At 42.8% G+C, this 22,643-nt stretch overlaps 1 protein-coding gene across 1 annotated transcript in view; it reads right to left on the bottom strand.

Moving 5' to 3' along the window:
* Positions 1–22,643, bottom strand: part of il1rapl2 (interleukin 1 receptor accessory protein-like 2) — a gene marked incomplete at both ends in the record, with an annotated part of 388,422 nt that overhangs the window by 143,090 nt on the left and 222,689 nt on the right. The window contains 2 exons of the mRNA XM_080008007.1: positions 13,629–13,782; positions 14,511–14,697. Of these exons, the coding sequence (XP_079864133.1) occupies positions 13,629–13,782; positions 14,511–14,697 (341 nt within the window). The remainder of the gene's footprint in view (positions 1–13,628; positions 13,783–14,510; positions 14,698–22,643) is intronic.

Genomic DNA, 22,643 nt, shown 5'->3' with positions numbered 1-22,643 from the left:
CTAACTCTGTCCTAGATGCAATCGCATACAAATACTCTGTTGTATGCCCAGCATGCTGACAGCACAGGTAAAAAAAATAAATAAGAAGAATTATTATTGTTAATATTATTTCAGAGTGTATTTTAATCATTTCCAGTAATTAATGATTTAAAGTAATGAATAGTACATTTCAGGAGAAAGGAAACAAAACAAAACAAATCAAAAAAACAATGTGAAGAAGGCTAGGCAAGTTTGTTTATATAGCACATTTCAACAACGAGGCAATTCAAAGTGCTCAACATAAAACATCAAAACCATGAAGACAAAGTGCAGGGAAACACATTATGAATGGACATAGAATGCAGAAAGTAAAAACAAATAGAATACAGAGAATGCATAAAACTTACAGTACAGTGCTAAAAATTAATCAAAGAAATCTTGTTTTACTAAAAACTGAACGCTGCTTCTCCATGTTTAGTTTTGACTCTGGGGACAGAGACCAGATCTGACCTCCCAGACCTCCCGGCGACCGGAGAGGTCTGGAAGGTTCATAACGTAGCAGAAGATCAGAAATGTCTTTTGGCCCTAAACCATTCTGTGCTTCATAAACCAATGATGGCGGACAGGAAGCCAGTGTAAAGATCTGAGAACTGGAGTGATATGATCCACTTTCTTGGTCTTAGTGAGGACTCAAGCAGCAGCGTTTTGATCAACTGCAGCTGCCTGATCCTTCTTTTAGGGAGACATGTCAAGACGCTGTTATAGTAGTCAAGTCTACTGAAGATGAATGCATGGACAGGTTTTTCCAAATTCTGCTGAGACATAAGTCCATTAATACTTGATATATTCTTAAGGTGATAGTAGGCTGACTTTGTCATTGTTTTTTTGTGGCTGTTGAAATTTAGGTCCGAGTCCAAGACTACACCAAGATTTCTGGCTTGGTTTGTGCTTTTTATTGTAAGACGCTTTGGATAAAAGCATCTGCTAAATGCAATGTAATGGGGATGGTAGCTCAGGAGGTAGAGCTGGTGGTCTAGTAATCTAAAGGTTGCTGGTTTGATCCCAGGCTCCTCCTGCTAGCATGCTGTAGTGTCCTTGAGCAAGACACTTAACCCCTAATTGCTCCTGATGGCTGCATCCATCGGTGTTTGAAAAATTGTAAGTCGCTTTGGATAAAAGCGTCTGCTAAATGTAATATTACTGATTAAAGCTGAGCGCTGACTTTAAGCAGTTCTTCCTTGGCTCCAATTACTACTAAATACTTCACTTTTATCTTTGCTTAGTTGGAGAAAATTCTGGCATATCCAATCGTTGATTTGTTCAATGCACTTGCTCAGTGATTGTATTGGGCCATAATCCTCTAGTGATATGGTTATGTAAATTGGCGTGTCATCTGCATAATTATGGTAACATATTTTGTTGTTTTCCATAATCTGAGCCAGTGGGAGCATGTAGATGTTAAACAGAAGAGGCCCCAGAATGGAGCCTTGGGGAACTCTGCATGTCATTTTTGTCCCCTCAGATATGTTACTTTTAGACACAAAATACTCCCTGTCCTTTAAGTAGGATTTAAACCAGTTTAGTACTGTGACAGAAAGTCCCACCCAGTTTTCCAGTGGGTCGAGTAATACGTTGTGGTCAACCGTGTCAAATGCAGCACTGAGATCCAGTAGTACAAAGACTGAAGAAGAATTCTGCCACTGTCTGTGTTTAGATGGATGTCATTGAAGACCTTAAACAGAGCACTTTCAGTGATGTGGTGTGGTGTGGTCAAAATCCTGACTGGAGGGGGCAGGGGACATACATAATGAAAAAAGAATGTGTGTGTGGGTGTGTGTGTGCGTGGGTGTGTGTGTGTGTGTGTGATGATGATGAGAGAGAGAGGGAGAGAGAGAGAGAGAGAGCGATCAAGAACACGGATATCACAGAGAAAGCCCGGGTCGTGACAAACTGCGCACCCACGGCACCCACCACCTTTGAGACTCGCTCGGATAAGCACACATACTTTCTTGTTTTGTATGAGCCAGCACAAGCTCTCAGCTCAAAAACCGCATGCATGCGAGGCTAAGCGCACATCTGCACAGGCGGACACATTTGCTCACACACTCATCACACACATACAGGCAAAGTACGCCACATAAGCAAGCTCATACACTCCACACTCCACACTCCATTGAAAATGACAGACACACACACACACCCACACACATGCACTCAGGCAGGCAGGCCTCCCCCAATGCAGTAGTGTTCAGTAGACAGCAGATTGCCCCTGAAACCAGCTCGGGGCAGTCGAGGCTTCCACTGTGGAACATGACTGATAAACAACAACAGAGAGAGCACTGGCCTCGTCCACATGTATAAGGGTATTTCTAAATACGTAATATTTTCTCTGTGTTTTGGCCTCCTGTCCACACCAAAACGGTGAAAAACAAAAATGTGCGTGTTCATGTGAACCGGTGAAAGGGTTTTTTTTCGTAAAACGGTGACGTCATGACCTCGATTCAGATTCAAGATTCAAGATTGAGGAGGTTTTTTTGTCACATACATATACATACGTTCATAGATATATGCAGTGAAATGACATTGCAACGCACCCGGAGATTACCTACGATAAGCTTTAAAAATATGAAAATGTGCGTAATCGACACAAGGTGCTCGGGCAGGCGATCGCAAGGGGCAAAAGGCGATTCTGGGTTCAAAAATTGTATAATATAATTAGTTGTCGGTGTTGTATTAAATATACATTTCCGCTTTTGTCTTAATTCACAACTCTGCCCTCACGTTGCTGCTCCCACCAAAGGTTTAATAAATGAATGCACTTTCAAAGCCCCTCGGGTTTCTCTTGAGTTTCACCATTGCCACCCACATATGAGAACGCAAGAAAGGAAAACAAAATGCTCTTGTGTCACGAACATGAGCAGGCAGCACACGTGGCCGTTGTTGTTTCAATGTTTTGAGTGTGGCACCGCTCCGTGGAAACCACAGCGGAGAAACCCCACACTCCCCGCCGGGCTGCCAGCCACTCCAGCCACTCCAGCACCACCCCAAGCCAGTCTCTGAACCGGAGGAGCGTCTCCGCTGCTGTCTACTCTCCTGGTTTTTTTTCCAATCACGCTGGAACCATGACACGGCACTTTTTTTACAGTGTGATCGTGACGTCGAACGTGACACACCAGGAGAAAAAAAAGGACGACATTTCTCCTGAGAATGGGAAAGACATCAATCTCCGTTTTAAAAAAAGGGTGTGGCCGATCAAGGGGCGTGGTCAAGCACCAGCTGCGGACAACAGCACGGTTCCCTTTCCCGCGGCCACCAAGCTGCCTCGAATCAGCCTAATCAGCGCCCGCGCGGCCCTGGTTCGGCTGACTCGAGGGAGGGAGATTTCCTAATGTTTGTCTGTTTTGCAGAGGGGATCAGCGCACGGGCTCGTCACTAGCAGCCAGAGCAGAACGCCACTCCTCCTGCGCCCGAAACCATCCTCACCATTATTATCATTATAATAATTAATTATTATTTATCAGTGTGGCCACCGGGCCGTTCTGTTCAACGCTTTATAAAAACTTGCCATGTTACCTGTGGGCAAAGACTCCCACACCCGGGTAAAACCGCTAATTTTGGTCTGAAAACAGTATTATTACATTACATTTAGCAGATGCTTTTATCCAAAGCGACTTACAATTATTCAAACACCGACAGACGCAGCCATCAGGAGCAATTAGAGGTTAAGCGTCTTGCTCAAGGACACTACAGCATGCTAGCAGGAGGAGCCTGGGATCGAACCAGCAACCTTTAGATTACTAGACTACCAGCTCTACCTCCTTATTACTATTATTATTATTATTATTATTATTATTATTATTATTATTATTATTATTATTATTATTATTATTAGGGGTTCAGCCCCTATTGCTTTTGTTAATGAAAAACTGACATCAGTAGTCTATGGGTGTCATGGATCCACCGCACTCACAGACAAGATGAATAAAATGTGTATTCAGTGCAGTTCCGACATGCTGTCGTCCAAATTTGATCCAAATCGGTCCATTATTGTGGAATAATTTAGTAAAAAACGGTATTAAACTCGCCGCAATGGATGTTAATGTGCAAATGATGCGCACAGGTCACATGATACCATTGCAGTCCAGCGATTGTTCAACACTCTGGACCTCACAATGAAGGCGGCACATGCAGAGGTAACTGACGTCAAAAATGTATGGATGTCATGGATCCGACAAACCCACAGATAATATGAATACGATTTGTATTCGGGGCAATACCAACATGGGGTCCGCCGAGTTTCATCCAGATCAGTTCAGTACTATGGAAGAGGTTTGTGATAAACAATCGAACCTCACCAAGATGCTGCCAAGCACGGCACGAATGCACAATTTGACCGAGTACACGGATCACGTGACAGATATAGTCACAATTGGACTTTAACTAAAGGAATATAAGATACAACCATGCAAGGTTACAAAGTGACAGGTATTATTTTATTACTATTAGCTATTAACCATGTTTGAAAAAAAACAAGTTAAAGTATTACCAGAAGGCAATTGGATTAAACAAAGCACAGCATATTAAACGTCATAAATATATACACTTCTGAGGACAACTGACAGGCACCAGAGTAAGTTCTACAAAAAAAAACAATAACATCATTGTCAGAAATTAGACATTCCAGAGATATCAATTTATACAATCTTCCTGAATTATAATTACTGGTAAAAACTGTAAGCAATTATATAATACAAGGAACATGGATTTTTTGTTTGTTGTGTATATATTTTCAATATTTTTGTGTTTTTGATGTAGCCCAATACACACAATTCATTTAATTCATCTTCCTTTAAAATTTAAGTAAGTTAAACCATTTAGCTTAGTTGATTTATTTATAGATTTATAAAATACATTATATGTGAAGGCAGTCTTCTGTTGATTACAAAGTTAATCAAAGTTAACCTTTGTACAAAGGTTACAAAGTGCCATTACATTATTCTGTTCCCCATAATGGATTATTAATCGTGCTCACAATATTGACTCAAATAATCTTGATTATCATTTCAGTCATAACCATACAACCCTACTTCAGAATCAAAACCACTGTTAGTTGTGGTGTAGGAAAGCCACCCACAGCCGCAAGAACCGCCCGATCATAGAATTACACTGTAACAGCCCAGACCGAATGAACTTCTGCAGTCACAAAGCACACTGGAACAGAAAGCAAAACACACTTGATCGTTGAACTTTAACAAAGGGCTGCCTACCCTGGACCCCCCGTATTGCTGCCTGCAGCTATATTTATTATTATAATATAATAATTATTATTAAGTTATTATTATTGTACATGTTTACAAGTCATCCTGAAGTTACTTCATAATTACACCACCTTGCGTAAGCGTTTAAATAAACTGCAACCATTCTTAATCCACCTCTGTCTGCGCTTCAAATTATGCCATGTTGTGTGGTGTTTGCCGCTCAAGAAGAAGCCCATCAATGCGCATGCTTCTGTGGTGTTTGACATAAAGTTTAATCAGCTCCCACTGGGCTGGCATACTGATGTGAGTGTTTTTAAAAGTGTTTGCGTTTTCTTGTGGACGGAGATATTTTCAAGAACACCGTTGGTGTGGACAGGAGTTTTTTTGAAAACGGAGGTGAAAAAAATACATTTTCAGGAATACCCATATCTATGGAGAAGGCCTCTCTCTCTATCCCTCAGAAACATCAACTGGTTTACCCCTTTTTTTGACTGCTGATTGATTGATTCATGATTGCCTCAAATTCTTTGATGAAAGTAAAAAAGATGATGTCATGTAGTCTTGCGATTTTATTGGAATAACAAAGGGAATTAGGATTCCCCAGACAAGTACAAAAATGTTGGGAGTGTGTGTGTGTGTAGGGAGAGAGAGAGAGAAACCCCTGCAAACCTGCTGTTCTCTGTTTCTCTCTCTCTTCCTCTCTCTCCCTACATCTATTTCTCCTTCTCTCTCTGCCCCTGAGCCTCAGGCCCTGTCCACACATATACGGATATTTTTGAAAATGTAGTATTTTCTCTGCATTTTGCCCCTCCCCGTCCACACAAAACAGTGTTTTTAGGTCTCTGGAGATGAAGCTCTTGGAAAAACGTCTCAGGGTGGAGATTTTGCAAAACTCTGTTTTCTGTGTACTCGTGTTGACAGGTAAAATGGAGCTTCTTTAAAACACTGACCCATTTGCGTGTGCATCAGGAACCTACGAGCGGCTGACCTTGTGTTGTCCGCGATGTTGCCATCTTTAGGAATCACCCCCGTACAGTGTATTGTGTATGAATATTATGAAGTAGCCCAATACGCATGCTCCTAATGTTCTTCTGTGATGTTTGACATCAAGTTTTAGGAGGTATTATTGATCCCCTACTGGCCTGGATTGTTACATGAGCGTTTTAAATGTTTTTTGCGTACACTTGTGGAAGGAGATTTTTATTTTGAAACAGAGGGGGAAAAATGTGTTTTCAGAAAAGTCTATATAGGTGTGGACTAAGGCTCGCTCATACATCTATCGCACACAATATATCCCTGCATCTCCTCAGATTCACAGTCAGGCTGGTTGTTTCCGCCTCTATCGGCGCCTCTTTTAAAGCAGAACAATGACACAAGGCGACGATCAGATGAGACCAAAAGTCATATCTGCGTTCTGTTTCACAGTTAGCCCCTCAATTGTATTTTGTGAGCAGTGTTTATATTTGGCATTAATGAGCGCCACGGGCCAAACCATTTTTGAGTTTACAAGTCTGGCCGCTTACACAATAGCCCGAAGGGTTGTTACCCTGGCTCTGCCGGCTGCACAACCACGGCAATCCAGGCTATTCTCATTTGTAGTTCCAGGTTGGTGGAACGAGCTGCCAAAAACAACCAGAGCAGGGGCCTCCCTCTCGTCTTTAAGAAGCACTTGAAGACCCAGCTCTTCAGAGAGCACCTCCACTCTTAACTTTCAATTACTTAGCACTACTTAGCAGCATTTATTTATTTATTGTAACACTAATGTTTCTTTTGCAATGCAGCTTGAATGTTATTCTCCCTTGTAAGTCGCTTTGAATAAAAGCGTCTGATAAATGACTAAATGTAATGTAAATGTAATGTTACAGGGCCCTGTTCAAAGGGCAACACCCCATAACCCTAACACCGCCCCAAAACTCATTGGGAAAAATGAATAAACCTTGAGAAAGGGACATGTACAAGCTTCTCATTTCAGAGTATCAAAAAGGGGCAAATATGACGATATGGAAAAAGCAAAGCAAAACGAATTAAAGAGACGCTAAACCTCCTCAGAAAGTCAACAAGGTTCTGCTGTTCAGGGTGAGTGGATCACTCTCCTTGTGAATTGAAATGACGTTTATTCTTGAAATGCTCTATCTCTTCCATCTCTGCTACAACACGACTGAAATTGTAAGGCATGAATTGGTGATACTCCTGTTTAAATAGTTGAGTGGGCGTTACTCTGAGCTCGAGGCCCTGGGACCAAAGATATCTGACTAATCAGAAATTATTACATGTTGTGTTGTGTCATGTTGTTCCCTTCTAAGATCAGTTGTGGATATTGGAGATTGTGGCGGAGAAAGGGGCATGGTCAAGCACCGGCTTGGGACGACAGCACGGTTCTCTTTTCCCGTGGCCCACCAAGGTGCCTCAAATTGGCCCAATCAGCGCCCACGCAGCACTGATTGGTCCGACTCGAGGCAGGGAGTTTTCTTAATGTCTGTCTGTCTTGCAGAGGGGATCGGCGCACGGGCTCGTGAGCAACCCAGCAGCGGAACGCCATTCCTCCTGCGCCTGAGAGGATTATTATCACCCGCATTATTAGAATAATAATGATCACTTGTTATATAGAATTGTGGCCAGCGTACCTTATTGTGAAGTTGACAATAAACACTTTCGCCATGTTGGCACACAACGGCCAGAAAGACAGAAAGTCTCCCTTCCTAAAAACCTTCCCTGTGGGCAGGAACTCCCACAAGTGGTGCCTGAACAGGGACCTGGGAGGGGCAGGACGCCTTGCGGACCTGGAGGAGGAGCGGGACTAGTGTGAGTTCCCTCGAGGACCCACGCAGGAGTTGCCGGGTTCTGTGGTGCCACGGGACTGTCTCCCCCTCCCGTGCTGTCCCCTCTCTACCCCCCCTCAGCTCCCAGGGTGATGCTGCTGTGGGAAATCAGGGAGCTGCGCAGACATCTGGGCAGGGGTGCGGACACTGCGGGCGGCCCAGCCACGACCGCCACGACTGTGCTCGGATGGAACTCGGCCTGGTGGTCCGGGTTGCCAGCCCGCCAGACCCCTTCCCCGGTCCCCTTAACCTTCCCTATTTTCTGCTGGAGCAGTTGGAAATGACACCCTAGGGTAGTTAAAATGGATGGCATATTGAAGCGCCCAGACGCCACTCACTCACCTGTGTTTTTCGTGATTAGGGATAAGTTATATCGAGTGAGCCATGACACTTAGACAGGAGAAGAGATAACCCAGTTGTTGGTGCCGAAAAGCAGCTGGGAAGTGCTCTTCCAGGCAGCTCACCATAACCCGATGGCTGGTCACCTCGGTTACGAAAATACAAGATAGCGGATAATGGCCTGCTTCTATTGGCCGGGCATTTAGGCAGATGTGCGTAAATGGTGAACTGCGTGTCCTGGTCCACTGGTCCACTGCGTAGTCCATGTAGAACCAGTCTGGTTCTGCTTGGACTACCGAAGGGTGAAGGCAGTGTCCAGGTTCGATGCCTACCCGATGACCTGGGTCAATGAAGTTCTCGACCGGTCAGGTACAGCTCGTTTTTTCACGACACTGGATTTAACCAAGGGCTACTGGCAGATTCCCTTGTCTCTTGAGTCCAAGGAAAAATTGATGTTCTCCACACCGTTTGCCTTATACCGCTTTCGCACACTTCTGTTTGGGTTTTTCGGTGCTCTAGCCACCTTTCAGAGACTCATGGACCGCGTCCGCATGTAGCATACGGCGCGGCCTACCTAGATGACGTTATTATTCACAGCGACACCTGGGAGCGGCATATGCAGCATGTGGACGCTGTGCTTGAGTCTCTGAGGCGGGCTGGGCTCACGCCAACCCGGTTTCTGGGGTATCACTTGGGTGAAGGCCTGGTCCGACCCCAGCTTGATAAATCCGCTCTGGTCGCAAACACGCCGAGACCTAAGATCAAGAAGGAGGTGAGGCAGTTTTTGGGGCTAGCTGGCTACTATAGGAGGTTTGTCCCCAACTTTTCAGAGCTAACCAGCCCCTTGACCGACTTCACTCTAAAGGGTGCTCCAGATCCAGTGCAGTGGTCAGAGAAGTTCCAGAAGACGTTTGCGAGTGTAAAGAAAGCTCTCTGTGGGAAGCCAGTGCTGTTTAACCCCAACTTTTCTCTCCCTTTCTGTCTGCCGACCGACACGTCGAACAGAGGGCTGGGCACAGGGGCTCGTCAGCAGCCCAGCAGCGGATTCTTCCGCCATTCTTCCTGCGCCCGAGAGGATCATTATCATCCGTACCTTATTGTGAAGTTTACAATAAAAACTATCGCCATGTTGGCGCACCACAGCCAGAAAGACTCTGTCTCCCTTCCTAAACCCTGACCTGTTGGCAGGAACTCCCACAGAGATATTCCAGAAACCATGAAACCATGGAAACGGCTACTGTAAACCTTTGTATTTCTGATTTACATGTTTTGGAGTTTCTGATGATATTGCTAGAAATTAATAATGAACGACCATAAATTAACAGAGAACATTTTTATTTTGAGTAAGGGACTTCCATAGTAAAGTAATCATAAAACTGAAAATGTACACAATGAGTGATGTCAAATGGAGGTGTGTGACTGTCGTCACTGATGTAGTAGCCAATTGTAGAAGCCAGGGCCTGAAGCCCTTCATGAGCTCACCACACAGTTGTTTATAGAAACTCAACTCCCATATTGGCGTTGCATTTGTTCCAGCTCGGTTCTATTAGACATCTCCAGAGGATTTGTGTCATCCTGGAGAGTGCATGAATTTGAAATAATCAAATGAAATGTTGAAATGAAAACAATGAATTTTATTCGCTGTTCCATTTGTATTTCATCTTTTCAGTAATCAATACACAGCGAAGTGAAATGGTGTAGATGAGAATTGGCGGATTGGACGGATTGTGTCACTGATATGTGTGTGGATGATGTCATGGCTTCAAGACTAAGGTTCAATGGTTTTCAAATATGTTTTGATACACAATTAGTGTGTATTGGGATTGTCAGTCTACAAGCTCTCCCTCACCTGGAAAACAGTTATAGGAGACAGTTCTATAAATACCTGGCAGCCTACAATACACTGACACCACTAAGGTCTGCCTAGGAAGGCCGGAGATCAAGTGTCAACAAGGTATTAAAGTCTGTAGTCGCTCTGAAACACTCAGGGGTTAAATTGATCAATCAAGCTTCAAGATAAGATTGATTGATAACCCAGAGCTAAGAATGTACAGGCTTTCTAAACAACATGGATGCTCATATAGCCGGTGGCTGTTTCATGCAAACAAGAAGTACATGAGTGTTGAGAAGCAACATTAATGTGACGTGCTGACTTGATTGTGTTAAAGAATATAACCTCCATTTTCAACCTGCAGTTTAATGTGTCTTTCATTTCCAACCATAGACATGGTCTCATCAAATGCTGTCCTTGAATCATGAATGTATTCTGAAAAAGACACAGATCATGGCTTTTTAAAATTACTGCTGCCATTTGTGAAAATAAGCGAAATAGTTAATAGTTAATTAGTTCTCAGTTGCTGATGTTTGGGAAGAGATAAAAGCCTGTTAGCGTTTTATTTATTCATCTCTTTGAAAACTGTGGAGCGCAAAGTGCAAGAGGGTGTGCTCTAAAAGAATGGATGTTGTTTAGCAGGATCATCTTTCACTGCTCACTGCTTAGCACTGCACATCATGTCACAATGGATAATCACTGTGTGTGTGTGTGTGTGTGTGTGTGTGTGTGTGTGTCTGTGTGTGTGTGTGTGTGTGTGTGTGTGTGTGTGTGTGTGTGTGTGTGTGAGTGAGTTTGTGTATGTGTGTGTGTGTGTATAAATTTGTGTGTAAATCTGCCACAGCGAATAAGCAATGTCATTTTGTTGCCACAGCTTAACGGACAGCGCATGCATATTGCGCATGCCACAACAACGGCAACCCCAACAACAACAACAACAACAACATCCAAAACACACACTTGGTCACGTCCATGCCCGCCACTCGGTCCCCCACACACCTCTTAAGAGAAGAGAAGGAGACAGGTTCAGATTGGCGTAATATATATTCCCATTATTAATCTCTGAGTTAATGTTAACCTTGATCCAGGGAAATGGACAGCCCCGCTTCCCTTTCACCAAGAAAAGCAATTCAATACAAGAACGTTTAATTCCAACCTTATTAAGCTGATGCAGGCCGTGAATCACATCCATGTTCTGTTAATTAGAGATCGGATGTGGACTGAATGAAGGTTGGTCAGGGTGTGTAGATTTCTGTCATAGTTTAAATAAGGCCAGCAAATACTGACACGCAGAATACAGTAATTAACTGACAAGCCAGCAATCGTAATTGTTGAGATAAATGCAAATAAAAATAACTAACGAGAATAAGAAAATACTGGTTCTTATGTCAAGCATAATGTAAAACCTCTAAAGTGTGACACTGGACACAACAAGCCAAAAGAACAAACCAGAAGTCCATTCATTCCTATGGAGAGTCATATTCCGCACGCAAAAAGCTACAGTGGGGCTGGCTTCAAATTTTCCAACTCATGTGACCAAGTTTCGGTTTGAAAGTTCTACTGTAAGTGGCGGCAAGTATTTGTTCTCAATGGAACTGGGATTAAAACTATGTAAATATCTCACGTATTTCCAAATAATAACATTTTTCAAGTGAACTGTGTGTAGTTTAAATACATTTTTTGGCAGGTTGCAAACATTATATAAAGGAAGTAATAAACTCTCATTCATGCAACATGGTAAATGTTCAGCTGAGCAAAGTACTCGCTATTGCCCTTGAAAAAATGAGTTCTCCCATTTCCGTCTCATACAAAGCCCAGACATTCATCCAAAAGCCACTCGGGGAGATGATCCAACTGTCGGATACGATTGCACATTCAGGGACGAATTCACAAAGAATGGATTGTGGCCGCTTATTGCACCATGAATTGCGTATCACTTGCAACCGCAATCTGCCCCATCTCAAGGTCCGATTTACAAACGATAGATAAAAGATACATAAAGTTTTGCAACTAAGTGCAATTTGCCCCTTTTTTTTGCGTCTGATTGTGATTATTCATGTGGTAAAGTATAACTGGTAGCTTTCCATCCAGTAGGCAGGACAATGGCAGAGAGAAGGAGAAAAACGAAATCTTCAGCCGCTAAAGATTCCCGAGTTCCTGACGGACGAGATGCACAGGCATTCCTCAAAACTTCAGTCAAGGAATTTAAACGTGACAGAGAGAAACCGCATTTGGGATTCAATATCCCAGTCTTTCACCGCTGTTGGGGTTTTCAAACACACACCTTCATGATTCATCATTTGAAGCGGAGGACAAAAGAAAACAATATCACACAATGACTCACAAGCTTCTCAAACAGCACAACCCTTATTAATGTGCTTCAGTTACCACCACCTCTCTTAAGACACTAATAATTTTCACTCTAACTGTGGTTATTAGCGCTAGTGTTTGTGAATTGCACTTTCTTTTGCAATTAGGATCATTTGCATAGAAAAGGGCCAATTTTGAGGCAAATGTTTACACATTGCCTAACTTAAATACATGCAAATAGCACAGGAGCACTGAGACACTATTTGCTTGGCAATGCAGTTAGGGGTGCTTTTCACCCTTTGCGGGTCCTTTGAGAATTACACGGTTTCTTTTTGTCTTGTTTGTTCAGGTTTAGCGGCCGCAAAAGCCGTGCGATCCTTTTGTGAATTGCCCTCCTCACCGTGAAGGCGGCTTAAGACTTTTTTAAGCACAGCAGCAGTTTGTCTCTGGAAATAAAAATCTTCCTCTAGGGCCGCCCTCTCAAGTAAAGTGAATGTGACGGGTCTGAATAAAGCAAAGAGAGTCATTACAGAGGAAAAATGAAATGCCCCCATGCGTTGTTGTGTGAGAAACACAATGGTTAGGCTATGGTGTTTTTCCAGTGATGGAACAGTTACACCATATTACACAATTTATCCTTGCAATGTATTTGTTCCACGCAGAACGGGTTTCTCTCGTGGTCGGGAACACATCCATCAGTAACCTTCTGAAAGACTGATGGCAGCAGAAGAAGTATCTCCCAATCTTCCATTCCTCAATTAATTTATCCAACCATCAATCCATCCATCTTTCCTCATACCTATCGATTAAATTATTCATTGTCCAGTGTTTTGTTTTTTATCAATCTAGGCTTCCTATTATCTATCTTTTACCAATCGATCCATCCATCATCCCTAATCACTTCATCTTTCAATTAACTTAATCTATTAATATATCCATTTTTTCATATTCACCCCACCCATATTCCCATCTATCTCTTCATCGAACAGCGTCTGTCTATCTACCCACCCATCCGTCCTTCCTTCCATCCATCCGTCCATCCTTCCATCCATCCGTCCATCCAGTCCACCTTTGTGATCTGTTCTGTCGTACCTGTGACTTTGAGCTGGGTGGTTCTTCTCACCAGCCTGGTTCCATACTGCAGCTCGCAGGTGTAATTCCCGCCGTCCCCCTCTTCCACCTCCGGGATCCAAACGTTGGTGGTGTTGACCATGATGGAGCTGCGCCACTCCACCCGCTCACACTCCTGAGGAAGAATAGACATTACGTGTGATTTACAGCATGCAGATAGGTGTGTGATGTACGTTTACATACGTGCAGAAGTAAACACATGCAGTATGCATATGTGAACTCACACACACACAATGAGCCACAAGTCCAGACTGATTAGTCCTTGACCATCTTGTAGAATTACCCTTGTTACAGACTTTTTCTCGCACACACACACACACACGCACACACACACACACACACACACACACACACACACACACACACACACACACACATAGAAATACAGACAGATATTTTTAGGACTGTATCAAAAGGCAATTGGGAGTGAAGAACGTGAAAATCTTGGATAATTTGCAAAGCCCAGGGCCCTAGACGTACATGCAGATCCAGCGATAGGCATTTACTGATCTAGCTGCAATAAAGAGTTTCCTCTTTTGGCAGAGGGCTTGAGGGAGAAATGTAATACCGCACCGTTGATCCGTGCCCGGGAGCAAGCGTTTGAAGAAATGTATCCCCTTTCAGCTGTCAAACAACTGTAGAAATAGACTGGCAACCTTTCGTGCTGGACACTTTTTGATTTCTTTTTATTTCTTACATTTTGTGAAAATATATTAATGACTTGTGCTGTATAATGTTGAACAACTCCTCTGCTATACAGAGTCAAATATTCAGTCAAATATGAAAGTGTGCAATGGTTTATGTGTATGTGTGTACCATCTGTAAACTGTGCCTTTTTCCCACCTTATACCAGGTCATGTGTGGTTGTTTGTATGGGGCCAGATAGTCCTGGATATCTGGGCAGGTGATCATCTTGCTGCGTGTTATCTCGGCCTTCTCCAGGTGGCGGATTTTGCTGCTAAAGCACTTGCCCTCGTCGCTCTCCTCCACCGTCATCGACATGGAGACTTTCATGCAGTACGTCGAGTTCCTGAGGAGGCAACACACACATGCACACACACACACACACACACACACGCACACACGCACACACACACACACACACACACACACACACACACACACACACACACACATGCACACACACACACACACACACACACACACACACACACACACACACACACACACACATGTTCAACGTTAAAGAAATGTCACAATACCGAAAGAAACAATACAAACTGTGGATTGCAGTGGGGGATTAGCTTGTTTGGGGCGGGGGCTTAGGAGGTCAGCTAATTGATTCCGCTAAGGAATAAACAACCGGCCACCACAGGTATCTTTTGTCTATTGTGTATCTATTGCGTCTTGTGGACTTGGTGCCCGCATAATGGCAAGGCAGAAAGGAAGCTGGCTCTGCTAGTTTGTGTGGAAGTGGGATAATTGAGAACTCTGCCTCTTCAGCTGTCCAGCCCCCTCCACTGGCCCCAACTAGCCCTGATACTCATGTCATGTTGGACGGCATGATTTTCTCTATTTTTGCTACCCTTTCCTAACAGTGGCGATAAGCCCAAACCACTGTAGGGAGGTGGACTGTTAATTTTATCTGGAATTCTTGGAATTCAAAGAAGCCTTATATAGCTTACATTTACATTTAGTCATTTAGCAGATGCTTTTATCCAAAGCGACTTATATAGCTATATATATACACAGTATAAATATAGTATATGTATATAAAATTCATAGCTAGCAAAAAAGATAGCTAACAAAGTTCCAGGGTGAATCAACTCAGAATTTCCCAAAATTTGGCCATTATTGCACTCGCAGTTATCGATGGCGATAACAGTGTGTTCTAACTCATAGCACGAAAGCAGGAAAAAAAGGATAATCGACAAATTCTTGTGTGTTCGTCTCCTTGGTGTGTAAAATTGTTGTGGTGTGTAAAATATTGTGTTGCTCAAAAAAAGAACATATTATACGTTTATAAATTCATAAGTTTTATAATTGATGTAAACAAAGCTGATGAAATTGCAGACTACAAGGTTGTCAATAGATTTGCTTGCTCCGATTTTTTCTTGAATTGACAAACATCTAATAAATAAATCTGACTTATAGTTTTGTTATAGCTCTGAAAAATTGCTCTATGCATTAGAAACTGATTTTTGGGTGCTAAACAAAGTCAAAAGTGACCACACCCTTCAACACACCCTGACTTGCTGCCTACCTCCACGTGCATGGACGGCACAGCCTCAGGCCTCAGTGCCTCGTTCTCAATGAGAACATGTCATTTGAGCCCTGGCATTTGAGTCACCTACCAACGCTACCGTGAATGCCTGCAAAGGTCAAATGTTAGAAAGTAGTCGGGACTTATTTAAGCCACGTCCCTTTCTCGGAGAGTGACCTTCCACCGTTGGATTCATCTCAATGAGTAGGTGTGATTTGATCCCTCGTTTGTCACATTACATGAAAGGAAAGGCCCCCAATGGGGTCACCAAAACGGGAGACTCGCCAAAATCACTGACCCTGATGCGGGCCTTTCCAGTGGAGCAATATTTTAAACCGAGACACTGCAACATTAAGCTAGAATCCGCTCAATGTTAAGATTTTATTTCAAATGTCTATTTTCAAATGACCCATTTTCATTTTTCAACAAGGATCTGTGGGCTTTCCCGTGTGCCCAATGAAGACGAAACAAGAGATGAGAGCTAAAGCTAATTATCATTAGGTTGGCGGTTGAGGTATCATTCACAATAGTTTCTGGGATGAGTAGTTCTTTTTATAAACATTCTTATATCTTTACTTTTTTTTTTTTCCTTTTAATGTTTTTGTAAGGATTTTCTGAAATGTGTGAATGAATAGAAAATTCACTTCCTGAAACGTGTGTGTGGTCACTGTTGAGCTCAGACAATATTATGATTTTTATGATAAAAATACAAGGATATATCTTCAGTGTATCATAAATAAACGCCGACATTTATATACAGTTTAAATGTATGGATGGCGTTCACTCGCCCCCCCACCTCCCTGCGGTCACAGTAGCATGCTTTCGTCTTTAGGGATGCGGCTAGTTTTCATTTTTTAGGTAATCTGGGGCAAAAATCGTATAGTAAAAATCATAAAGAGTATCCATAATACACCACATTTACCCTATGTTGCATTTATTCTTCTGGTGTATAAATAACTACGTATAAATGCTGTATGTATATGCGCCCCCACTGCTAAAGTCAAAGAAATTAAATCTCCCAACTGAAATGCATTGGATTAAATGTCATTCAGTCCTGCACGAAGAAAGTCTGAAAAATGCTCCTATTAAAATGCATTGGTTGGTTGGTTCTATCATGATAAAAGTCGAAAAGTCAATATATTCATTTTCGTGACTATGAAACGGAAATGCGTGATACTGGGTCCGGTCATAAGGTAAGGAGGCCCTTGACATTGTTGAGGGAGATGTGTGTCTGTGTGTTATCCAGATGAGCGAGAACCTTGAGAACATTCAGGCTCTGGCTCAAGCGCACATGACCAACCCACAGCAACACCAGAAGGCTTGGTATGACCAGTCTGCCCAGGGGAGGATATTTGACCCTGGCCAGGGTCATGCCCCACTCCATGCTGCCCTCTGAGGAAAGCAAACTGCTGACTAATTGGCAAGGCCATTTTGTGATAAAAAAGAGGTTTGGGCCTACCACGTCCTCCATGGAAATCTCCTTAAAGAGTGGATTTCAAGACCAGAGAAGATGGCTTCGGATATTGATTTCAGATATCTGAATTCAATACGCAAATTTGACTGTTATCCAACCCCACAAAACGATGACCTGATTGACTGCCTTGGCCATGCAAAATTATTGACCACCATTTACTTGTGCAAAGGCTGCTGGCAGCTTCCCCTGACACATACTGTAAATCTATGGAGTTGACTTCTTTCCATTGAGCAAAGGGGACTCTACCAGTTCACCATTTGGTCTTCATGGAACACCTGCTACATCCCAGAGGCTATCTGGCTATAAGTGCCTGGCTCTTGACTCCCTAATGTACTATCTCATCGGAAGGGAGTTCACTTTGGAGATGGACCACAAGACACTCCAGTGACTGGAGAAAACTAAAAACTTCTTCACCATCCTGCCTCTCTACACCAAGAAGTATGTGGCTCTTTGGGATCACCATCTTCATGATTCTGCTCATGGCCATCTAAGTCCTTTACATCTACACATCTATATCCTAGTGAAGTCCAGCAGCCAAAAGGTGAGAAAATATAGCAACTCTGAGTATGCTATGTCGCTGCTGCGCACCATCATCATTGTGGTGGGAGTCTTCATCGCGTGCTGGATGCCCATCTTTGTGCTATTCCTTGTGGATGTGCCATGCAAGCGGCACCGTGGCTGCCCTATCCTCTACAAGGTTGACTAATTTGTCATGGTGACCAGGCTTAACTCCACCATGAACCCCAACATAGACACGATGGCCAGCCAGGAGATAAGATGCGCCTTTGTAGAATTGGTGTGCTGCTCACTCTACAAGGGCAAGCTGTCCAATAACGACAGCATGACCGAACCTTCTCTGGAGCAGAGCCACAGCAGCAGCAAGTTGTGGAGCAGCCAATATAACCCAACCTAGAAGACATATTCGTCCTCCCTGTTCTGGGCCCAGCTGACTGGTGCTTGACCATCATCCTCCAGCCAATACCGTTTCTCATAGATTCCAAGTTCAAGTTCAAGTTAGAGTTCAAGAGATTATTTGTCACATACATATACATACGGTCATACATTTACATTTACATTACATTTAGTCATTTAGCAGACGCTTTTATCCAAAGCGACTTACAATTGTTCAAAGACCGACGGACGCAGCCATCAGGAGCAATGAGGGGTTAAGTGTCTTGCTCAAGGACACTACAGCATGCTAGCAGGAGGAGCCTGGGATCGAACCAGCAACCTTTGGATTACTAGACCACCAGCTCTACCTCCTGAGCTACCATCCCCGCATATACATACAGTATATGCAGTGAAAATTCATGACACCCGGTGATTATGCACAATAAGCTCTATACGCTCTAAAAATACGAAAAATACAAAAAAAAAAAGTGCCTAATCGACACAAGGTGCTCGCGCAGGCGGCCACAAGGGCTGCACCACAATCACGAGTCTGGGCTCTGTGCAAGATATTCATTATTCAGTGCTATGCGCTAAAAATCGAAATCAACCCCCCAATTATAGGGATTCCTGACTGCTGTTGTAGGAGCAGCAGGACTAAGAATGGTGGAGAATTTCACTATATCCTTAGATGTAATGCATAAGCCCAAAAAGTAATGTTTGGTGGTTTCCTCATCAATGTACCTTTACGGTTGTGCGATCAGTACATTTTCCCCTTTTGTTTAAAAAAAAAATATATATACCACAAGGATTGTTGTTGCTTTTAGTGTTGAGGAACACCCATGTTAAAGGGGGTGCAAGAGACGCTCTGGGCCACAAATAAATATGATGCTGGACTAATAAGGGGGCAACTCCCCTCACAGTCAAACCGAAATTAACCGTTGTGACCAGATGCATTGTTAGGAATTACCTTAGTATTTGAATCACTCTTAGAAGTGACTCATGTCACTTTCAAGTGATGCACTATTCATAATCCAGCTGTTCTTCTGCCCACCGCTGACGATGGTGATCCACATGATTGACTGGCATCTCTAGCCGCTGTGGCTTCGCCCAGCCCAGATCTTGCTGCTGAAGCTTTTGAAAATTATGAAATGGAATTTTTAGGGATGGCTTTGCACAAAGGTCAACGGCTGGAGCCACTTGTGGGATGCTCGGTTGTGACTTCTTTTGAGACTCTGGAATCTACAAGACTCCCTGGTCACTTTTCCACTCAGGCTTCCGAACTGTTTGTGTTACTAATTACTACAACTATTAGGGGGTATTCATTTTGCCTGTCTGTTTGTCTTTGTTCTAACTAGTGTTTGTCTATTTTGTGCAACCGGTTGAATTTTTGTGTCTCTGTGCAGGAATAGGTACAGGCCAATGTGATACGGTGTAGTGAAGCTGACTAATAGGATATACGGAATATCCATTTAATTTTACGATGCCATAACCTTCCCATCTCAAATAGCTATTTGTGTGCTGCTCACACTAATGCCTCTCACCCCATCTCTAAAGGAAACACATGAGCTGACACAGCCACCAAGCTCCCGATATATCTAACACTGCTCATGTTCTATCAGTGGTCGTTTCCTCCACAGATGAAGAGGACACAGAGTTCTTCACTAACCATTCCCCTTTAAGGCTAGAGAATTAATTACATTCTTATAGAAGTAATATATTTGAACGTCAAAGCAACCCCACCTGTCCCACTTGGGGGACCACTGCACAATCTCTGACCAGGCAACTGAGTGGTGATCCGTGACTTCTAGAGAAAGACCTGGAACTCAACTTGATTCCTGGGCCTGTTCAAAATCCTCCTCACCACCGAAGCAGCAGTTAAGTTGGCAGAGCAACCAACATGGGTGCACGCACCCAATTCCAAGAAAGTCCCAGACTTTCTAGAGGACGATGAGTAGATGGTGACTACAGAGAATCATCCGACGTGAACTGAAGTCACGGTCCCAGCCGACATTTTAGATTACTAGTCTAGGGACTAACCCTTGACATTGGGGCAGAATAATCCCCAGGGTTCAGTCCGGGAATTGAGGTAGTCTTCCCTCTTTTCCCTAGTTCAGGTACTGATAACCCAGAGCCCCACTGTATTTGAGTTTTTCTCCATCAAGGATATATACAACAGACGGTGTGTCAGTAAAGCCCGGAGGATTATCAAAGACCCCAGCCACCCCAGTGATGGACTGTTTCAGTTGGAGTGGATGAGGCCAACAGGATTGGTCACAAGATTGGTCACATCTATATGATCACCTTCCTCATCACCGTTGCCATTGTCCTGCTGATCGCTCAACCATGGAACACAGTCCCACAGCGGCACTTAAACAGTGGCCACTCCTCCACCCTACTCACACCCACTGTACCTACACTCACACCACACCAAGAGTTAGACACCTTACAATTGAAAAAGAGAAGTCTGTTCAAGACCACAGACTGGAAGCCGTGGGGTTTTGACGCCACCCTTAGACAAAGACTACGTTGAACTAAGAACAGTTTAACTCTTGGTGCTCCTTCCCTGCCTGTATAGCTCGACACATGTATGCCACTGATCATCCCCTACTGGCTATACAGGGCCCCCAGAGCTCATGGTCAAGTGTTTTCTACTCCCATAGTCCAATATCAACAATCCAACTCAGCCCCTTCACCCTTACCAATCTACCGTTGGATTGGTGGTATTGTAGGCGAGGTACTTGATAACCGCCCAATGACAAAATTTCCCTTACTACTAAACCCGATACCCCTTGGATTCCAGACTCCCCTTTTGATGATGATAAATATGATGTTTGTGACTAATTACATAGTTAGTCGTAATGTTCCCACGACACATTTTTATTGTTGTTGTTGTAACGTTATCACCACATTAAGAATTTAAATGGCACTCGTTAAAAAGAAGATACATTTTTGTAGCTTTATATGGTTTATTAAACTATTATTATTATTATTATATTAAATTACTTATTTACGGGGCACCACTCCCAACAGGGAGAATAGTAAATAAACCACATTAACTATAATGATAAGAATTGAAGCTCTTGGTCAATACTCAATACACAATACATTTACTACTGTATTCACCTCTTAAGGAACACGGACAGACAACTGTCAAATAACTGTTGTTTTTAATATATATATATTTTTTATCATCCTAATTTACTTGAATAATTGAAATAATAGTCAACATATGAAAAATGAAAATGAAAATAGTAAAATGATAAAATAAAATGGTAAAGGTTCAAATAAAATAAACAAATGAATGCAGGATTACAATGGTGACATCAACTCAGAGAGGATAGTGAGGCAAAAAGCTATGTCACCCTTTCAGCAAAATAATAAAACAAGACACACTAAGGGGCAATTAACTTCTCTAAAGAAGAAATTAATTAAATCCGACACATAAACCCGTATCAAGTAACAGAATTGGATGCCTTTTGTCTTACGGATCGTCGAGTCAAGGTGGAGAGTTTCAGCAGCTCTACAGAGCTTACGTGGGCCAAGAGGAGTCCGTAGGTAGTAGCGGCCACTCCTCTCGTCCACCGGTGATTACACAAAGCATGGGAGCGCTCCAAGGCGGTGAACGTCAAGGGCTGTGATTGGGTCAGGGCGAACTGATTCGACTCTCCAATGACTTCTGGGTTGAATATTGATGACTTTCGTGTGCTCCTCTCATTGTGGTCGAGCGTCTAATCAAATTAATTGGACTACACTAACATAATCAGTAAGGCTTGAATATTTTGTGTATCAGATGAAAACAAATGAGAAAAATAATGTAACGTTGCAAAAACTCTCCAATTCTCTGGTGATATGAAACAAAAGAAAGAAAATTGGAAAATACAATTCTTCAGCTGGTTTGCTGGAGAAGGCTTGTTTAGTGAAATTAAAATTGCAGGAGAACTTTAGTGAAACATAGACTTAAAGAAAATAAACAAAAACTCAAAAATAGAATTAAATGGAAAGTTCTAAACTCGAGGAAGTCCAGCCTGTTCGATACCTGGTTGAACGCTTTTTTTTAAACACTTAGATTGAAGAGGAGGAGTTTGCATATCTCTCTTTCCAAAATGGCAGGGAAGGCTGTTAATTCTTTCTAACTAGGGTGTGTTAGCCTTACACTCAAAAGTCACATTTCTTCAAACAACACTATGTTCAAACCAATTAATGATTTCAAAACATAAACTCTTGTGATAGTACATGGTTCAGACATTGCGCATCTTTCAAAACCATTCTCTCAGTATCATACAGCCATGACTAATTAACGATTAAGACAATTTCTTACTAGTAACTCTTGAACATATGAACATAATTTCAACACTCCTAATAAATGGTATACCATTATCATCTTTGA

The sequence above is a fragment of the Zeus faber genome, assembly GCF_960531495.2.
Source record: "Zeus faber genome assembly, chromosome: 10".
Classification (NCBI taxonomy): domain Eukaryota; kingdom Metazoa; phylum Chordata; class Actinopteri; order Zeiformes; family Zeidae; genus Zeus; species Zeus faber.
The sequence above is the reverse complement of the archived record's forward strand: the minus strand, read 5'-3'. Positions and strand labels throughout refer to the sequence as shown.